The sequence below is a fragment of the Podarcis erhardii genome (assembly GCF_964252035.2).
Source record: "Podarcis erhardii genome assembly, chromosome: 3".
NCBI classification, from domain to species: Eukaryota; Metazoa; Chordata; class Lepidosauria; order Squamata; family Lacertidae; genus Podarcis; species Podarcis erhardii.
Genome location: NC_138507.1, coordinates 61,288,021 through 61,306,406, shown reverse-complemented (window position 1 = coordinate 61,306,406; position 18,386 = coordinate 61,288,021). Strand labels below are relative to the sequence as shown.

Sequence of the window (18,386 nt, the reverse complement as noted above, 5' to 3'; positions counted from 1 at the left end):
CACACTGCATTTCATTAGTGCCCTGCTTCTGTAACTGGCAGCAAAAATTAAACAGGTAAAGCAGTGACATAAAAAACAAACAAGTCTCCCTGAATTCCTGATTTCAGTTCTGAAGTCAACTCCTCCTGCCCCTTCTCTTACATTATGTTCCACCTGGATAAATTAATCACTCCAGTTGCACCTCATCCCCTAACATGTGACAACGCAACAGGCACAACCTCCTGATTCCTTGACGCACTAGGCCCTTCAAGCTTGTCAAATACAGCCATTCCAAAAGGAACTCTGTAGCATTCCACTGCTGCATGGAGGCAATGCAAAGCGGTCATCCTCCAAGCAAACATACTAGAAAATTGAAACCCGTTCTACAGTCAACGAAGCAAACATTTTTGCTCTTCTTGGGTTTGGGCTTTATTTGTGGTTACCCCAAGATGATTGGAATTCATTCAAGGGAAGTATGCAAAAGTTCTTGATGCTGGGAAGTTCTGTGGGCCTAAAAAGCATGAGAGTGTAATGTTCTATCCTGACCCACCCTGGTTGATCTATTAAGTTTAGGGAGTGAAGGAGTATAGATCTGGGAAAGGGCAAGATGAAGCAAGAGTTAATCACTCTCTCCTAGAGCACCATTTTCCTTATCTTCAAAGGATTTCCAAGGCCTGAAGTGGGAGATCCTGATCACAGATCTCCTGTGTCATATTTAGTTTTCACCTCAGTTAACTTCCAGTCTTGGGACACAGCTTGTTAGGGCTTATGTGACCATGGTGTTCATACTCAGTGAAAAGAAGAAGATGGTGTTACTCAAGGAAAAAAACAGATTTGTGTCTGTGTGTGAAATTCTCCAAAAGCTGTTTAGGTGCTTGAGTAATAATTACAAATATTATCTTACTACATTATTAATTTAGAATTGTTTCATAATTATGCTTTGATATTATCTAAAATAAAATTTCTGTTCATTGCAGTACTGTAAAAAGAAGAAGTGCCAGGTCAGTTATGCTTCCTCTTTCCTCACTTCTACAGGAGTAGTAGGACAGAGAACTCCCATAGAGGGATTGTAGAACTCTCCATATGGGAGATCAGCAAGTCCCACACCCCACACAATTCATACTATGGTAGAAATGAGTCGAACACATATTTCCTTCCGTCTTTGTAACATATGAAGACGTCGTAACATTATCAGGCAAGGTCTTCTGTGTCACTGGAGATCCACACAGCCTTAAAACATCTGAGATGTTATTTTACAGATGACCCCCAATAGCTTCCTGCGACTGCCTGTTCTATTGACCAGATACAATTTAGAAAACTTCCCCTACAATTAAAGCTAATAGCTGGTTGCTGTAGCTTTGTATTAACTTATAAAATAATGCACAACACTTTGATCTCATCAGCTTGGCCATGCACTCACCTACATTCATTAGGAGCAAAATTCATTAGGAGCATTGCATTTGTTCTGCTAAGACGACAAAATACAGAGTTTCATCCACTCCTCTCCCATCTCCACCCCAGTCTTTCCTTTAAAGTGCTACTCTCTGTCATTACCGTCCAGGAAGCAACTTTGCAATTTCTGCCCATCTGTTTCCCAGTCTCTTGTGTGCTTGGTAAATAATTCTATCTTCTTCCTCTGTCCAGGAGGTTTTTTTAACTTCTGGATTCAAATGGTTGTGCCATCGCTCTCTGCATTGTTTCCCGATCCTTCCTTTCAAGTGCTTAGCGATGACAGACCAGCGCTTGGGACCGTATTTCTGCACCAGCTCTATCACCTTCAAACAAGCACAAAAACAAGTAAAGTGCCACCTCTAACTTTCAGGTGTTATGCTATGGGACCAAAACGCAATCATTCTCTTATGTTTCATGGAAGATCAGGGATGTGATGTGCATCAGGAATTTAGATAGGCCAGCATTATTATACAGGAAGAAAAATGGGAATAAAAACAGGTGCAAAACTTATCAGGGACTAAAGAAGGCAGCTGAGTAGGAAAAGGCGGCATCCTATTAATTGTCTTGCTATTATAGCTGCCTCATTACATTTCCAGACTATCACAAATTTTGGGTGAGATTCTTGCACAACAAATCCACTCCCCCACAAAAATCCTCCCAGACTTTTGTGATAAGGAAAGTAAAGGGGGAAAACACACTGGACACAACATACAATGTTCCCACAGATTAGAATTAGTTATCAATCAATATTCCACATAATCTAACCTCCCCACAAACTTTGTGCAAACAAAACAGGATGCCTGGAATCACCTCTTGTATAATTATTCCCAAAGTATTCCCCAAAGATGGGAGGGAGGATTTGGGCTCAAAAACATGAGGCCTGCCTAAGGCCATCTAATGAGATAATAACTGAGACTCGAGTCAGGGACTTCCTGGTTCGCAGCTCAGTCTCTCAACCATTCTGTATTACACCACCTCTCAAGTGGACAGTTAAGCAATTATTTAAAGTGCTGCTGGAAGAAATGTTAGGGGCTGTAAAGATCAATTATTAAATAACTTAAATTACAGGTATTATTTCATCAAAGTGGATGTAGGTTGGCTGCACCCAACATTTAATGCTGATGGAACGATTAGATTAAAATAATATTGTTAACTTACTCGCTGATCTTCTTCTTTAGTCCACGGGCCCTTAATAAGTTCTGGATTTAGTACCTTCTGCCACCGATGCTGGCACTGTACATCTGTCCGATTCTAACAAGCCAAAAAAAACCCAACAAATTATTACATAATTGCTACAGCTGCGTGAAAAAATGCAACTTTGTTAACAAATGCCCCACAGATGCAATTCTGAGTCATGATATTGCAGTATTTACACTATTATTCAGCACGCATGCTGCCTCTGCAAGTAAAATCTTTACATTTTATTGCTTACATCACCATCAAAACAAGCAAGGATCAGGCCACTGATAGAGGTAAAACTGAGATGGGGATCTTCCAAAGGAAGAGTTGGACACTATGACAGCTTCAGCTACAAAAACCTTGCAGCGCCTTCTCATATTAATTTTTGATTGTAGACAGCAGACAGATACCATAGTTGCATACTAACCTACCAGCTATTCGTTAAAAATGAATATATAATAAACTTTACCTGCTGCTTCTCAACAAGTGTGTCAGAAATTACCAGCAGAACCACACACTTAATAAGCAATAGCAACTACGGATCAAAGCCAGTTTCTATTCTGCATTGATGCTTTTTTGTTCCATTGAGAGACGGATAGATAGATGATGTACCAACCATCTGTTTGTATATAAAATCCCCCCCAAGGCTTTTAACATTTCTCCTTCCTCCATTTCATGAGAAGTGAAAGAAAGACATTTAAATGTTGGGTATACATGGTGAAGTTCTGCAAGCCTCCCAAATTGCTATAATTGTATTAAGTCCCCATCTGTAATTATGAAACAACCTCCCCTGCTTTCACCCACTGATAAATGTGTGGTTATAAACAGAAAACGAGGCCTACTTACAGGAAGGAAATTGGCAATAACTTTCCAATCTTCTGTGCCATTCTGCTCCACAAGTTTCTTTAGCTTCTCATCCTAATACGTTTCAAGAAAAGGTATTTAAGTTCATCTGACTTGTGTATGTGCATGTGCGTGTTTTAAAAGTCAATACTATGCATTGCTGATTGTCATAACACTGTCAACAAGGAAAAGGAAATCTCTAGTTTGGTTGTTCTAGGCATCTTGCACACTTTTTATGAGCTATTAGCAAGATTTTGCAACACTGAAATAGTGTGTCATTTGCTATTTTGGAATTGTGAGCCCGCACCAGAAGACTAAAAAGTCAGTATACTGTATGGAAGAAAAGGCAAAGTTGAATTACAAGCGGAACTTTGGTTCTCAAACGGCTTAGTTGGCGAACAAATCGGCTCCTGAACGCCAAAAACCCAGAAGTAAGTGTTCCGGTTTACAAATGTTTTTCGGTAGCCGAATGTCCGATGCGGCTTCCGCTTGAGTGCAGGAAGCTCCTGCAGCCAATCAGAAGCTGCCCCTTGCTTTTCGAATGGTTTCAGGAGTCAAAAACCAAGATTCCACTGTAATTGATCAGCCTTCTTCAAAAGTCCCTTCCTAGTAGCTTAATAAAACGAGGCCACAATCCTACGTACATTTATTCAGCATCACAGGCTAATACAGCCAATTCCACCAGATTTTTGAATCTAATGTATGACCTACTATACTCTTCACTTAGAACTACTGACGTGCCATTAGTGGCCATGCCGTGAATGAACATAAAGCATTATCTTGGATGACATGATCGTTATATAGGAACCTTACACAACGAATAGGAAAATTCTGCACAGCAACATTCTGTTCCATCCTTCCTTCAACTAGCACATATTGATGTACATTTTGTATTCACAACAACACAGCAAACTAAGCTAGGCTGAGAACGACACATTGCAATGACACTGAAAAGAGCAGCCCTGTGTTGTGCTTGTCCTTTTCTTTGCATGTAATAAAATGTACCTCGTTTTCCGATGTTACTATTCCCTACCCGGTATGATGGGCTAAAGGTGGCAGGGAAACACACAGTGAGATAATGCAACTTTCACTAAATGTCCTGTTAAGGGGGGAATTCAATGTATGGGTGGTCTTGGCAGCAGCCCCATCATTATCGTAACATGCAGTTTCACCCACAGCAATTTGCCAAAAGCCACTCAATGAACTCCATGGCCGAACAGGAATTCAAATGCAGCTTTCACCATTGAAGTTCAACACTCTTTGTAATTGGGCCAATGGGGTTTCCAACATTATGCCAACCAACCGCATGGAGCACTACCATGAAGGAACACTTTGCACTTGCAGTTGGGGTGTAATGTTTTAATTGACACCCACCCGCCACTGCCATTATATTCAAGTACTGGCTTAATTAATTTGTTGATTGGGCAGCAAGACAGCAATCTCCATACTATTTCTGAGTATTCTCACTGACAACAAATGCATTAATCTAGCAAAATTATTTGGGAACTGCTGTCTTGTCTCAATAACCTTTACTGAAAGTTTAGGAAGCATAACACTAAGCCCCAAAGGCTATTTAGGAGGAATGAGAGTTCTGCAACAAACAGCCTAAGCTTTTACAAAAGCATTTGGGAAATGACCTGCTAATGTTTACATAGCAACATCAGTGCATGATGTTAATCAAGCCAAAACAGCTTTATGAAAATTGAACTGCACAGAAATAATGGAAGCTTAAATAATGATTCTCGATACTGCCAAGTGATTCTTTTCCCCAGTACAGAAGCTTATGCTGAAAATAAATATATGAGTGACAGTGTGTGAAAAAATAACTGAGGCTTATATCCACTTACCTGGGAGAAAGCCCACCCAGTGGGAGTTAGTTCTGAGTATTCAATTCTCACATTTAGACTGCCATTCTATTCACATTTACCTATTAGTAATCTCTATTGAAAGTAATGAGACCAGGTTGCAGTGTGCTTGATTGCTTTCCAAAAAGGAGATAACATATTGAAAACTAGACTGCGTAGTAGATAGTCACAGTTCTTCAGTATCTTAAGAGCTACTGTTCTAAAAATGCAGTTCGGTTGTTCAGAAACTCCAGTGGGTCCTACTGGTTTGGGGTATATTAAACAAATGGTTCTGAGGTCTTTCGTAAGGGATCAGCCTTTCAACACCATTTGCTTTTGTTTAGCAGCTCCTGACTAAATTAGTAGTTCCCAACCCTTTAACAGTCTCATTATATATTCCTTTCTCATTAGTGACTACAGAAAGAGTAAGAGAATGGAAGCAACCCCACTATCACTTCTCTTGCAAAGCCTGGAGGTTGGTGGCCCATCTAGAAAGGATCCATAGTTTCTGCTCATCTATCTGCTGTAAGGCATTGCTATCTTGGTTCCTCATGCAGCAACCATTAGAAACATGAAGCGATGACACTGATATCAACCAAAGAGAGCCAAAGGGCAACACTTCATTACTTTATGACCTGACCTTATGAAACAGTGCAACCCACCCATGTATAAATTTATAGAGCAAATAATGTTCAGTGATGTTTTCAATGGCCCTGGATAACATCAGCTCAGGTACATGCCTGTTTGCAAACTTGTATGGCATAGTTGACCAGTTGGCCACATATAGGTCTTGTGCTATGGCTACAAATACGGCCTTAAAACACAAAAGGAGATTGTGGGTGTGCCCCATCCCAGTGTCCCTCATCTGTTCCAATTCCGTGCCATAATAGCTACATCAAAAATATCCGATGACCATATAAGAGCAACTACTGAGTAGCAATGAATGAAGTAGACCAGAAGTGGCTTTCTCAGGAGTGGGGGTGGAGAGGCTCAGTGCTAGCTTCTCAACAGGTGCATCACTGCTGCTTACCAGGAGGTGGAGGGATGAGGCACCTAGTGTGGATGCTCCAGCAGGAGTGCCCAATTGGCACCATTGGTGCACCTGCATTGCAATGAAACACCTGCCGGGAAGCTAGCATTGAGACTCCGCCCCACCAGGCAAGCTGCTTCAGAAGTAAACTAATTATACATGTCATAAGGATTTCCCTTCAAAATATGTTGTTTGTTTGTGCAAGCTTCCTTGGATATAACCCAAACAATCTTTCCACCCCTCCCCCCAAGAAGTCACCTATAAAGCCCCCTCCCCAAAAAGAAATCTTCAGATGATTTAATTGGCTATTTTCCTTTGCTTTCAAATTTACTTTTTCAGAACAAAAAAAAAACAAAGCTACCTTTCTAGGTACAGGCCTACTCAAGGCATTTTAACAGGCCTAGGCTCACATTTCTTAAGAGGAAGCAGCTTCTATTCTTGTACTTAGGAGAAGCCGAAGACAACTGAGACTAGGAATTTTATCCACACCTTTCATAAGAAACATAAGAGGAGTCTTCCTGGATCAGACTGAAGGCCCTTCTAGGCCAGCATTCTGTTCTCAGTGGCCAACCAGATGCCCATGGGAAACCCCTACGTAGAACCTGAGCACAATGGCACCCTCCCACTCATGTTCTCCAACAACTGCTATTCAGAAGTATAGCGCCTTCTGGAGATAATATAGCCATCCCAACTAGCAGCCATTGATAACACTATCCTCACTTAAGTTTGGTGTAATTCACCTTTTAAAGAGTCATCCAGCTTAAGTGGTCATTGCTACATCCTGAAGTACTGAATTATATCATTCTATCTATGCATTGTGTGAAAGACTACTTCTATTTGTCTGCCCTGAACTTTTCAGATGTTTACCTCTTCCCGGGTCCACCGTGTTTTCCCTAAATGGCGTTTTCCACCCTTGGGCAGCAGACCATCATAGTCATGATCATATACCTCCAGGTCTTCATCCTCATCATCGCTGCTGTATATGCTGGAGAAACAGAGCACAAAGACAAAACAGGGTAAAATGCAAAGCTGTTTAGAATGACAGGATTTGCAAAAAACTAAAAGGTTATGAGGGTAACTGTTTGGAAACTTGCACTGCAAGATTTTGTTCTACATTCTGTTCCTAGTATTCTGAACTGGTTCTGCTGTTTTTGGTATCCACAGATACAAGCAAAAGGTTGGCAACTTTCTTATTACTGTGCATGTTTAGACCTGCTCATACTGTTAGATCAGTGGCAAATTACACACTTGGCAGCTGTTCAACCAATGATGGTTCCAAATTAAAACGCAATGTTTAGGACAATAAAGAGAACGGAGGCTGTGTCCTTTGCCCAAGTACATACTCAAAATCCTTAACTTATGCCAGATCACTTGAAGAATGCTCTATGCTTTCACACAGTTGATAAAGAAGCTTGCATATTCAACTCCCAGGTGATAAATGCTGAAGGGCTGGGTATTTTTAAAAGGAAATACATTCAATACTATACTTTGTCAAATAATGAAAAGACTAATAGCCTGATCCTATGTACACTGATTCAGAAGCCGTGCTGAGTTCAACTTGACTGATGCCAAGGAAAGCTGCATTTCCCCTGCACAGTTACTTAGGTGTAAGGCTGCAACTCCAAACACCCTTACAAGGAAGTAAGTCCCAATGAATTCAGTGGCACTTGCTTCCAAATAAACATGCACAGGCTCAGGCTGCACAAATGCACAGAACAGCAACCCAATGAACATCAGAGGGCAAAGGCTTCTGAAAACAAATGAAATGTACAGACATCAAGTGATCAGGCTGTTTTGTAAATGAAGAGCAGTACCAACAAGCCCACAATTCATGGCCAACTACAACTTGAGGACAAATGCACAATCTGAAAACTTCACAGCACTGAAGTGAACAGTCACATTACTTAATTATAAATAGTTGTCTTGTTTCTAGTCCACCTGAGGTCTTTTCAGCTGCTGATTGAACCCAGATTTCTCCCAAGGCAGCAGTGAGTGGAAACAATCACAAACATCCAGTTTAACCCATCGAGTTCAGTAAAGTTAAAACAAAGTGTGTTGCAACACAAATGGCCTTACTTCATTTATATTGTGCAATGTTTTATTTCTAACTTTATAACATAAACATAACTTTTGAAAGCTCCGCATACTAACTGAAAAGAACACACGGATGATTTATGGCTAATTATGCTGATACGTGAACGGGATAAACCTCAGATGCAGTTTAAGCATGTGTTTTGAGGGGGGGGGGAGCTTATTAAAGCAATCCTGACAAACATCGGAACAGGAACTAATGGCTAGGAGCCTCAGCTAGTTACACAGGTGGAGAGTAAATAGGATTACTCAGAAGCAGTGCCTTGAGGGTTGCAAGTTAGTTGCTGTAGTATCAAGCTTTTCTTTTCTGCTACCACACAGTTTCGAAATAAAGGTGAAAGGAATTTTCACCTTTAAGGATGTACCGTACGCCAGATGTTCTACAGATAAAAAATGTATCATTGTTTTTATCAGTAGAACACATGGCATGTGGTAAATGCAAAAGACATTACACTACTATATGAAAAATCAGAAATCGATTTTGATAACTACAGAGATACATCTGCTTAAATTGAGAGTTGCTCATGAAAACCTAAGTCACCTATTCAAATCATATTTCAGGACAAGGGTCACCAACCTTTTTAGACCAGTGAGCACATTTCAAATGTCCTGGGGATGCCTAGCACAAAATAACTGCTTATGGGTATGTGTGGCACAACACAAAATTGGAGCGATGGACATCCCCAATACCCTTATGCTTAAGCAGAGGAAGTCAGCTATGTCCTACAGGTCCTGATTGTGGAAGTCACACAATACTGATTTTACATACAGGCAAACAAACAAACATACACCAATGTTGTTGCTGTATGTTGTTGCAGTGTTGCTGCAACAGGGAATATGACTCAGTACCAGGAAAAAGATACAAGGTGGCCACACCACACTCACTTTCATTTCACAGAAATTGCTCAGAAACCACCTGCACATTTTGCCCCACAACTTTCATTCTAGGGCGGCTAGAGACTTTAAATAAATAAATAAATAAATAAATAAATGTTCAGAGTTTGGCACACCTTCCCAGGGGCACCATTAAAAGCATTTATGGACACTATGGTTCCCACAGGTGCTAGGCTGGTGACCCCTGTCTTAGGATCTCCCATCACTAAACTATTGCATGCCATTCATCAAGTAAGCCTTGCTAAGACTATGTTGTTTATGGAGAATTCAACTTAGGTGACCTTATATTTGGATTCAAACTCGGGCACATTATTGGAGATAAAAAAAACACCATCAGCAGACTACCTGCTACCAGACTGCTCAATTTCAAAATGTAGGTACATCGAACATCATGTTTTCATGGGAGGGGAATCTGTGGCCCTCCAGATGTTGTTGGATTCCAACTCCTATCAATCCCAGGAAGGATGGCCAATGGTCAAGGAGGATGGGAGCTGCACTCCAGCAACATCTGAAGGGTCGCAGGTTCCCCATATCTAGCCCTGGTGAGTGTGTTTTATTAATCACTACCATACCCTAGAACAGTTGTGGGGAATCTTTGGCCCTCCAGATGCTGCTGAACTACAACTCCCATCACCCTGACCACCTGCATCGCTCCCCATGCTTACCCTAGAAGAACCTTTCACCATGGCACATTAGCTTTGTACATGCAGGGAGAAAGTTATCTGGGTGAGCCCTGGTATTAAATCTCTAACCATAAATCTAAAGTTTCTGCAACAGATACAACATGTAGGACTGCTGGTCATGCAGCCTGGCCATCACTCATAGCCGTGGGTAAGATGCCTGGTTCTCAGCCTCAATTTCCCATGCATAAAAATGAAATGATGGCGAGTCACTTTACGGGTCTTTGAAAAAATCTTAAAGTGCCAAGCAAGTAACTAAAAACTGAGGGTAGAGTCCTACAGCTTTAAAGGTATCTCCATGATACAAGCCCCAGCGATTGCATCACCAATTACCAGAGGCCAGAACAGTCTGTCCTCCACAACACCAACACATCTCTACATTATGTGCCTGTTATGGGCTTAATTGTAAGCTGCCTTGGGAGGCGATCCTGGCTGGGAAGCAGAGTTCAGATGCAATAAATAAGTAATGCACAGTAGTGGGCCAGGCCATGAGGTGCAGCTGCCCTCTTGAGACCAGTGAGATGGAACTTACTTGGACAGGGTTGTGCAGGGTGACAGTGAGATTGGAGCTGTGCAGGCAAACTGGCAGGAATGCCAGATTGGTTCCACTGGTTGTGCCTGCACAGCCTTCATCTTGCTGCCACCCAGGGAAGCTGCAGAGATGTCAGGACAGGTCCATGGCTATGCCTCACGACACAGGCTGCTACTGATAACAGATATTCTGCTGTGTTCCTTTTCTCAAAAAGTAGCTTGAGAACTCCCATCACCAGTCATATGCTATAGCCCTCCTCTGACTGTGATCAGGAAACATGCAAAGGGATGAGCATGTTCAATCCCTGCACCTTTTAGAACCCTGTTTTCTAGGGCTACAAAATACTCAAGGAACATATCTGAGTATAGAAGGCTCCATGTTGCAGTCAGCCACCCTCCACAAGTTGGTCAACAAGAACAGTGCTGGGGAAGGGGCAGAGCTAGCATGATAACAGGACACATAATACAAAGCCATGGCTAATGGTAGGGCTGCCATTTCAAAGGCGGAATTGACGTCTGGGGGGAATTTCCGAAAGGCAGCGGTTTGTCTTGGATCTTAGGCAAGTAAAAAAAAAAACCAACAACAAAAAACTCAACAAGATTTGTCTTTAAAAAAAAAAAAGCTGAGGTAGCTGGTAGACAGTTGTTGAAACATATACACTCTTCTGCCATTAAAGAAAACACAAGCCAGGAAGAGCAGCTCTTCACTTTAGATTTTAGGCAGTGGCAGCTCCTTAACTGTAGAGTGTACCTTGGGTTACACACGCTTCAGGTTACACACTCCGCTAACCCAGAAATAGTGCTTCAGGTTAAGAACTTTGCTTCAGGATAGGAACAGAAATCGGGCTCCGGTGGCGCGGCAGCAGCAGGAGGCCCCATTAGCTAAAGTGGTGCTTCAGGTTAAGAACAGTTTCAGGTTAAGAACGGACCTCTGGAATGAATTAAGTACTTAACCTGAGGTACCACTGTAGTTAATGTGGAGGTCTGAGTTCACACATAATGCTATGGTTAACGTTAACTACAGTTTATAAATCAGCTACAAACCTAGGTCGTAGTTTAATAAACCCCAGTTAAGCAGCTGGACTGGATTCCAACGGAATACTGAGACATGAACCTGGAATCTTATCAACATAGAGGGCATTGCTTCTGGATATGCAAACATAGGCTGGTGCTGTTTGTCCCATTGAAACTCAGAGTACAGTTTAATTCAGCTTTGAGTACAGTTTTGCTGATTTCAATATAACTGTCATAACTACCTTTATCTGGATCTGGGCCTTTATGATTAGGTCACTATTTGAGTGACTAATAGCCCCATCCCATGTATATTAAGTAGCAGTAACTCCCACTGCTTTCAGCTGGGAGTAAGCAATGTAACTTAATGTGCTTAATGAATAAACGGGGGCTTATTAATATTGTAAGCCAACTTGAGCATGGTTTTAACCATGGAAAGGCACCATACTACATTATGTATGTTTGTATGTATGAATGAGTCATAGAACTGTAGAGCCGTAGACCACGAGGGTCATCTAGTCCAACCCTGGGGAATTGCAGGATTGGTTCTCCACATGCATGCAAGTTTTTTTAGTTTTTTTGCAATGTTGTCAATGCAAGTCTATAACCCCCGTTCACCCTTTTGAAAGGAGACTCGAGTTATTCATTTATTTATGCCGTGTAATACTTGACAGTCCCTAAAAAACTTACAAAATAAAAAATACAATATGTGTTTACAATAAAACTCAGAAACTGTACTGTATTTCAATGCAGTATTAGAAAAACCTATTGCTAACGACCCATTTGCAATATCTCAATGGCCAGTTTACTGCAGCCTCGAATTTCAAACCAACACTGCATCCTATTTAGCAGCATTGCAGCTCCTCTTTTACATTTCAGACAGTGTGGATCCAGCACCAGATCTGCCTCTCTCGTTTCCTTCCAGCTCAGCGTACCTTCGCTTGAGATGACGTGTCAGGCCGAAGGAACCTAAAGAGTTAAGAGCACCCCACCTGCTCAGTTTTGCTGAAAGGCTCCACGCGCGAGCGCTACCCTTTTGCCAAGGAAACCAAATTGTGCAACCAATTCAAACGAGAGGAAGGGAGGAGGGAGGGGCGGGGAGGAAGTGATTTGTTGCTGGCGCTTTACTACTACTACTATTACTACTATCGCTGACACTATGACTGAAAGAAGGAAAAAAAAACGAGCACCGCGCTAGCCAACCGAAGGGCAGCCCCTGCCGTTGCTCTGACGCGATTTCACCACGCTAAGCCCTCCGGCCAGGTGCTGCAAGGGGAAGCAAGCCCCGGGCTTTTTTTTCCCCTTTCTCTTTCGCCCTCCTTCGCCAACAGGGGATCCATCATCGCCTGTTCTCCCCGCCCGGAGTGCAGGAGATCGTAACTCCCCGCCTTGCAGTCCCATTCATGCTTCACACACTAATACAACTCCTTCCTGTACAGGATGTATTATTACCATCATTTAAAAAAATAATCCGGCGCTGAGTTTGTTTGTTTTTTGTTGTTGTTTTGTAAGGCACGGTTCGAACTCTTTCCAAACCAAAACTTTGCGCTTTGCCAAGGCAAAGCTGGGAAGAAACCCCACGCGTTCCCCCCGCCCCGCGCGGCCGCTCTGCAGGAAGGAAGCGAACTGGTTGGGCGGCGCGGCGCGCGCGGCAGCAATGCCCGGGCTCGGCAGAAGCGGGGCACCCCGGGTGCGTCACCCAGGGCCGCCGAAGTCGCTTTTGTGACCCAGACTCGCAACTGCGGCTGCACACGATCGCGAGGCACGCATGCCCCGCGCCGACCCGTTTTCTCGCCGCCTGCCTATTCTCTTTTCGTATTAGATTAGCAATAACCGAAAGAGAAAAGGGAAACTTCAGCGTGAGCCCCAGCAGCTAGGACTTTGCTTTCCGTGCCAAGGGGAAAGGAAGGGAGGAGGGGAGAGAGCGCGGGCAGAAAGGGAGGAGGGGAATAATCGCTGGCGCTGGCGCTACACGGCGAAAGAGAAAGGCAAGTTCTGGCTCCACGTGGAGCGACTGTCCCGAGATAATTGGAAAACAATCCTGCACTGTGTGAGCGTTTCTGCAGACCACGAGGCGCAGCTTGGCCCTTCCAGTTTGCTGCTGCACGCCACGAACCGCGGAGGGGGAAAGGAGCAGCGCCGGGTAGCCAGAGTCACCTCCACCACCCCACAGCCACAACGTTTCCCCAGCACAGGACGACTGAGGCTTCCTCCATAAGACACACAGGCGACCTTGTCTTTCTTGCCATGCAAGATCAGGGTCAACATTAGCAAAACGAGTGACAGTTCTTGACAAGCACCCCTAGCCCGTTCTCCCCTTCCCTCCCATTGCATCCTCCTCTCCAGCCAAAGTTGCTCCACACGTTGCTGCAAAGAACGCTCGGGCTTGCGGAGAACAGCGTGTGCATTAATGAATGCCACACTGCACAGCACTGCTTTTGGGATGCATATATAGCATACATACATATACATATGCTTTTTCTAAAAGAGGGGTTATCGGGAGGAAGCTGAGTTTGGAGTCCCGAAACACCAGGCCGGGCAAATTCAAAAAAAGAGAGCTGGGTCTCTCTTCCACGCAGCCTGTCATCCACCTGACACAACCACAGAGAATGAATGAGACGAATGGACACAGGGATCAAATACCTGCAAGCTAAGCCGCTCCGACATTTTTACACCCTTTTCTTACCTCCAGTGGGCTGCTTGCTCGCCTGCTCCGGCCCCAAAGGATCGCGGAACGGGGACGACCGTCGCGATCGCCGGAGGCAGCGGGTCCCCTTGGCAAGCCAGGAACGGGCCTGAACCTTTTTATTTAATTATTTGGGCCCACGCGTGCAACGCGTAGCCTGGGAGCAATACCCTCCCGCGCACGACACACAAAACACGCCTTTCACTGCACAAACCTGCACGACTCATTGCAAATAATCGATTCTTCGTTAACTCCTAAGTTACTCGCAATCGGGGAGCGGAGCGATGTGGCTTGCAAAGGGGAAAGTAGGCTGCTAAACTTTTGCTGATGCAGCCTTGCGCTTTCTTGCAAGGCACCCGTTTTAATGCACGCTCTGACAGGTGTGCAAAAGAACTGCTGCAACTCTCGCCCTCCTGGAAGTTTAGGGAGTTTCTTTTCTTCTCTGACACTGCGATAGTTTCCCCCTCCCCAAAAATGCAGCCCGACCAGACAAGACGCACACACAGAAAGAGGAGAGAGACAGACAGGCAGAAATGCATTGGCGTTGCGAAGGGGTTTGCTTTTCTGCCCCTTCTTGTTCTTATTACCTGTGCCTAGGTCTCCTGGCCATCCTTGCATTAGTCACTGAGGGCAAGGCGAAAAGTAGGTGGGCGGGTGGGGGAGGAGAGGGCTTTATGCTGCTGGAAGAGGTGCTTGGCGTTTCTTGCCGCTTAAGAGGAGCTCCTCCGCCGCAAAGTTCTCAGGAGCGGGAGAGGGGAGGAGGAAACAGGTTGAGATGAAAGAGTAAACTCTGTAAACAGAGATGCCATCAAACAAAGGGCTTTTTGGACACTCCCCCTCCCGCCAAATCTGGCGCCCCTGCAGTGCGCAGGCGCTTCTCCAGCCGCTGGCCCTGGGTCTTACTGGCACGGAGGAAGTCCTTCCAGCCCATTCGGCTCTGTGTGTGGCTCGAAGCGCGCGCGGCTGAGGCGGCGCCGGCGGCAGCAGCCCGGAGCTGAACTCGAGGGGGAGAGCGGGCAGGCGCGAGAGGCGCCTTTTGCTGCACAGTCCCGCGCAGCCGAGACGTGTCCTGCTGACACACACACAGGCACACAAACACCCCCCCCCGCGCGCCCGAGCACACCCCGCCGGACCGCCTGAGCACGGGCTTGCTCGTGGAGCCGGGGTGGCTGGGAGGCGCCATGCCAGGCTTCACGAGAGGAGCCCGCTTCGCTCTCTCCTCACCCACTTCGTGGCCTCCATAAGGAGACGGCTGGGCTCAAACTTCCTCTGGCGCTCTGCCCGTTTTGCTTGCCAAGGAGGAAGCTCTAAGCTGCAACTTATTCTCCGCCAGGTCCACCTGTCTTTTTTGCGGGGTGGAGGTGGACGGTAATGTCGCTAGTTTTTTATATTTTTTTACAGGGCTTCTATGACTTTTAACGGCAGGCAGGCAGGCGTCCAACAGGTGCAGTGCCACCTTTCTGTTGAGAGAAACGACCTGTTGAATTTTTGCCTGACACTGGAAATGCTGCAGGTTATAAATTCTGCCGGGGGGGGGGAGGGGGAGATGGTGGTGGCAACCCCATCTGAGGCTTACTGAGAACAGGATTGCAAATATACTCCTCCTGGGAGATTGCAGCAGGCTGCGCTTTCTTTGTATTTAGAGGCTGACAGACTGCTGCTTCCAGTGTTTTGAAATCATACCTTCCATCCGGATTGTTGCAGCCCAGGAGTTGCCTTTGCTAAAGGCACCCGTTGCACATGTGTTAGGAGTAGCTGTGGAGTGCACAGTGGGAGACCGTTTCTGCATATATCTGTAATGCAAGAGGGGAAATGCAATGCAAGACACCAACACATCCAAGTTTCTGCACTTTCTGCATACAAGTGGGACCTACAACAAAAGATTGCAGGGTGGAGTGTTGCTTTTCATTATTCCAGTCAGCCATACGCAGTTGGAAAGAGCGTGGTGCTGATAACGTCAAGGCTGCAGGTTCGATCCCAGTATGGGGCACCTGCCTACTCCTTTATTGCAGGGAGATGGACTAGTAGATTAACCTCAGGGTCTCTTCCAACTCTACAATTCTATGATTCTTTGCCCTCTTCCAGGATATTCTATTCCATTACCTCATTTTCTGTTCCCCAACATTTCCAACCATCAGCCACTGTTTGATGGCCGTTGAGAATGCTCAGTTCTGACTGGGCTGGTTTGGGGTTTTTTTGTCCCCTTAGGTTACCCCCCTTAAGATCTTTAATACTTCTGCAAACTCTGGGGTTTTCCCAAGTTTGCTGATACATTCCTCTGCTCTGTGGCCCCGTTTAGGCTGCAGTGTTGGCACTCATCAACTGAGTTCACGATTAGAGGGGGTGATGTGCAATGCATGCACACCCATTATGTATCCCCATGAGACTGTCCTGGCCCACACCAATAGAACCAAGAACAGACTAGCATACTGATAAGGGGTGTGGGTGTGGGTGGGTGTTTGTGTGTATAATACATGTCTGCCACTTGTTTACTTCATTACCTTTACAATATTGTCTGTGCCCAGTCTCTCAGAAGTCTCTCAGGCTATGTACACATTAGTGATGTCATTCCCCCTCACTGTGTTTCAAGCTGCCTTTTTACCTCCTGATTTGTTTTCCTGCCCCAAACTCCTATTCCATGAAGCTTTCATCTGTGCATGCAGAATGGCTGTATCAATTGTGTTGTTGTTGTTTAGTCATTTAGTCGTGTCCGACTCTTCGTAACCCCATGGACCAGAGCACGCCAGGCACTTCTGTCTTCCACTGCCTCCCAGTTTGGTCAAACTCATGCTGGTATCAATTGTACACACAGCTTAAAAACAGCTCATGGAAGCTGGTTTGAGGGAAAATGCATCAAACAGCAATATTTCTCAAGAAACTACAGGATGTATATGGACAGTGGCTGGCACCATGTGCACTCAGGTTCAAACACCAGCAGTGGGGATGCACGAGTAAGCAGGGATGTATACACAGCCTCAGATGTGTCTTCTGTTTTGCAGCCAATGACCTGCCAAGCTGTTTCCGCTTATCTACACAGGAGTTTAATGTGGATTTGAAGCTGCATGTGAAGCTGCTTGATTTTTTTGGTGTTGTCCGCGCTGCATTCTCCCCATCCAACTGGCAGCCTACAATTTTTCATACTGGAAAAAATTCATGATGGAAAGCAAATACAACATAAAATTACTTGTTACCTGACTGGACACACTAGAACACACTGTGTGGGCAGGTTCTGGTGATGTTTCTGCAGTGTCAGTTATAACCCCATACTTCCATTTTGCTTCCATCAGCTGATAGGAAAGGATTTGGGTTCCTGGTATATTTTTTAATGAAAGCTGTTCTTTTGTGCAGAAGAGATCTTGTGCAAAACAACTGTTAAAAATTAAAATGGAATTTCTCCCTGCAGATCAGAAGGTGGTGAAAGAAAAGGGAAGGGAAGGAAGTAATGAGTGACTCCAAATTCTTGTCTGGCTTGAAGCAACACACATTTGTTCGATGAATGCAGCAGTTTTCTGCAAATCTGATATATTGGGAAACTCATCTTTCAAAAGCAATTAAAAGGTGCCTGCACACAAATATAAAAAACTTGTCCACATGCCTACAATGGACCTCTGGGTTCTGGAATTTACACTGGATGAGGAAGTACCAACTGAGGGGAGGGGACAACACACAGTGTGAATACATCACATCAAGCACTGCCCAATAGCGTTGGTGGGAAACACTAACTTAGCAGTGACTTTAAGAGAAGTCAAAAGATATAAAAAAACTTGGGAAAACTCCAGAAAGATAAAACAAGCCTTGTAAGGAGTTCTTCGAAAGGTGCCATAACTTAAAAGGCCCTCCTTCTGGTTGCCATCCTTTGTATCTTAGAGTGATTGGGCAGAATAAGGAGAAGGAGGAAGGTACACAGGGCTTTAAAGATGAGTACCAGTCCCTTGACTTGAGCCCAAGGGCCAGTATAGCTGTTTTAATGTTAGAAAGATAATGATCTTGCCCTCTGGACCCGATCAATGGCCTAACTGGACTAACTGCAGTTTCTGAATGGTCTCTGAAGGCAGCCCTGCATACAGTCTATGGCAGCAGTCTAGCTTCAATAATACAAATGGAGTATGAAAGACCATGACATAATCCAGCACAGATTGCAGCTGATGCGCCAGTTTACACTGATG

The 18,386-nt window shown here is 44.6% G+C and overlaps 1 protein-coding gene across 2 annotated transcripts in view; it reads right to left on the bottom strand.

Moving 5' to 3' along the window:
* Nucleotides 1-15,166, bottom strand: part of MYB (MYB proto-oncogene, transcription factor) — a 36,222-nt gene extending 21,056 nt beyond the window's left edge. For both annotated transcript variants that reach the window (XM_081855283.1, XM_081855284.1), the window contains exons 1-6: nucleotides 15,124-15,166; nucleotides 14,808-14,958; nucleotides 7,195-7,312; nucleotides 3,457-3,528; nucleotides 2,590-2,682; nucleotides 1,534-1,754 (exon numbers count right to left, since the gene is read on the bottom strand). In XM_081855283.1, coding sequence (XP_081711409.1) covers nucleotides 1,534-1,754; nucleotides 2,590-2,682; nucleotides 3,457-3,528; nucleotides 7,195-7,312; nucleotides 14,808-14,958; nucleotides 15,124-15,151 — 683 coding nt within the window. In that variant the 5' untranslated portion in view covers nucleotides 15,152-15,166. The remainder of the gene's footprint in view (nucleotides 1-1,533; nucleotides 1,755-2,589; nucleotides 2,683-3,456; nucleotides 3,529-7,194; nucleotides 7,313-14,807; nucleotides 14,959-15,123) is intronic.
* Between the last annotated feature and the right edge of the window lie 3,220 nt (nucleotides 15,167-18,386).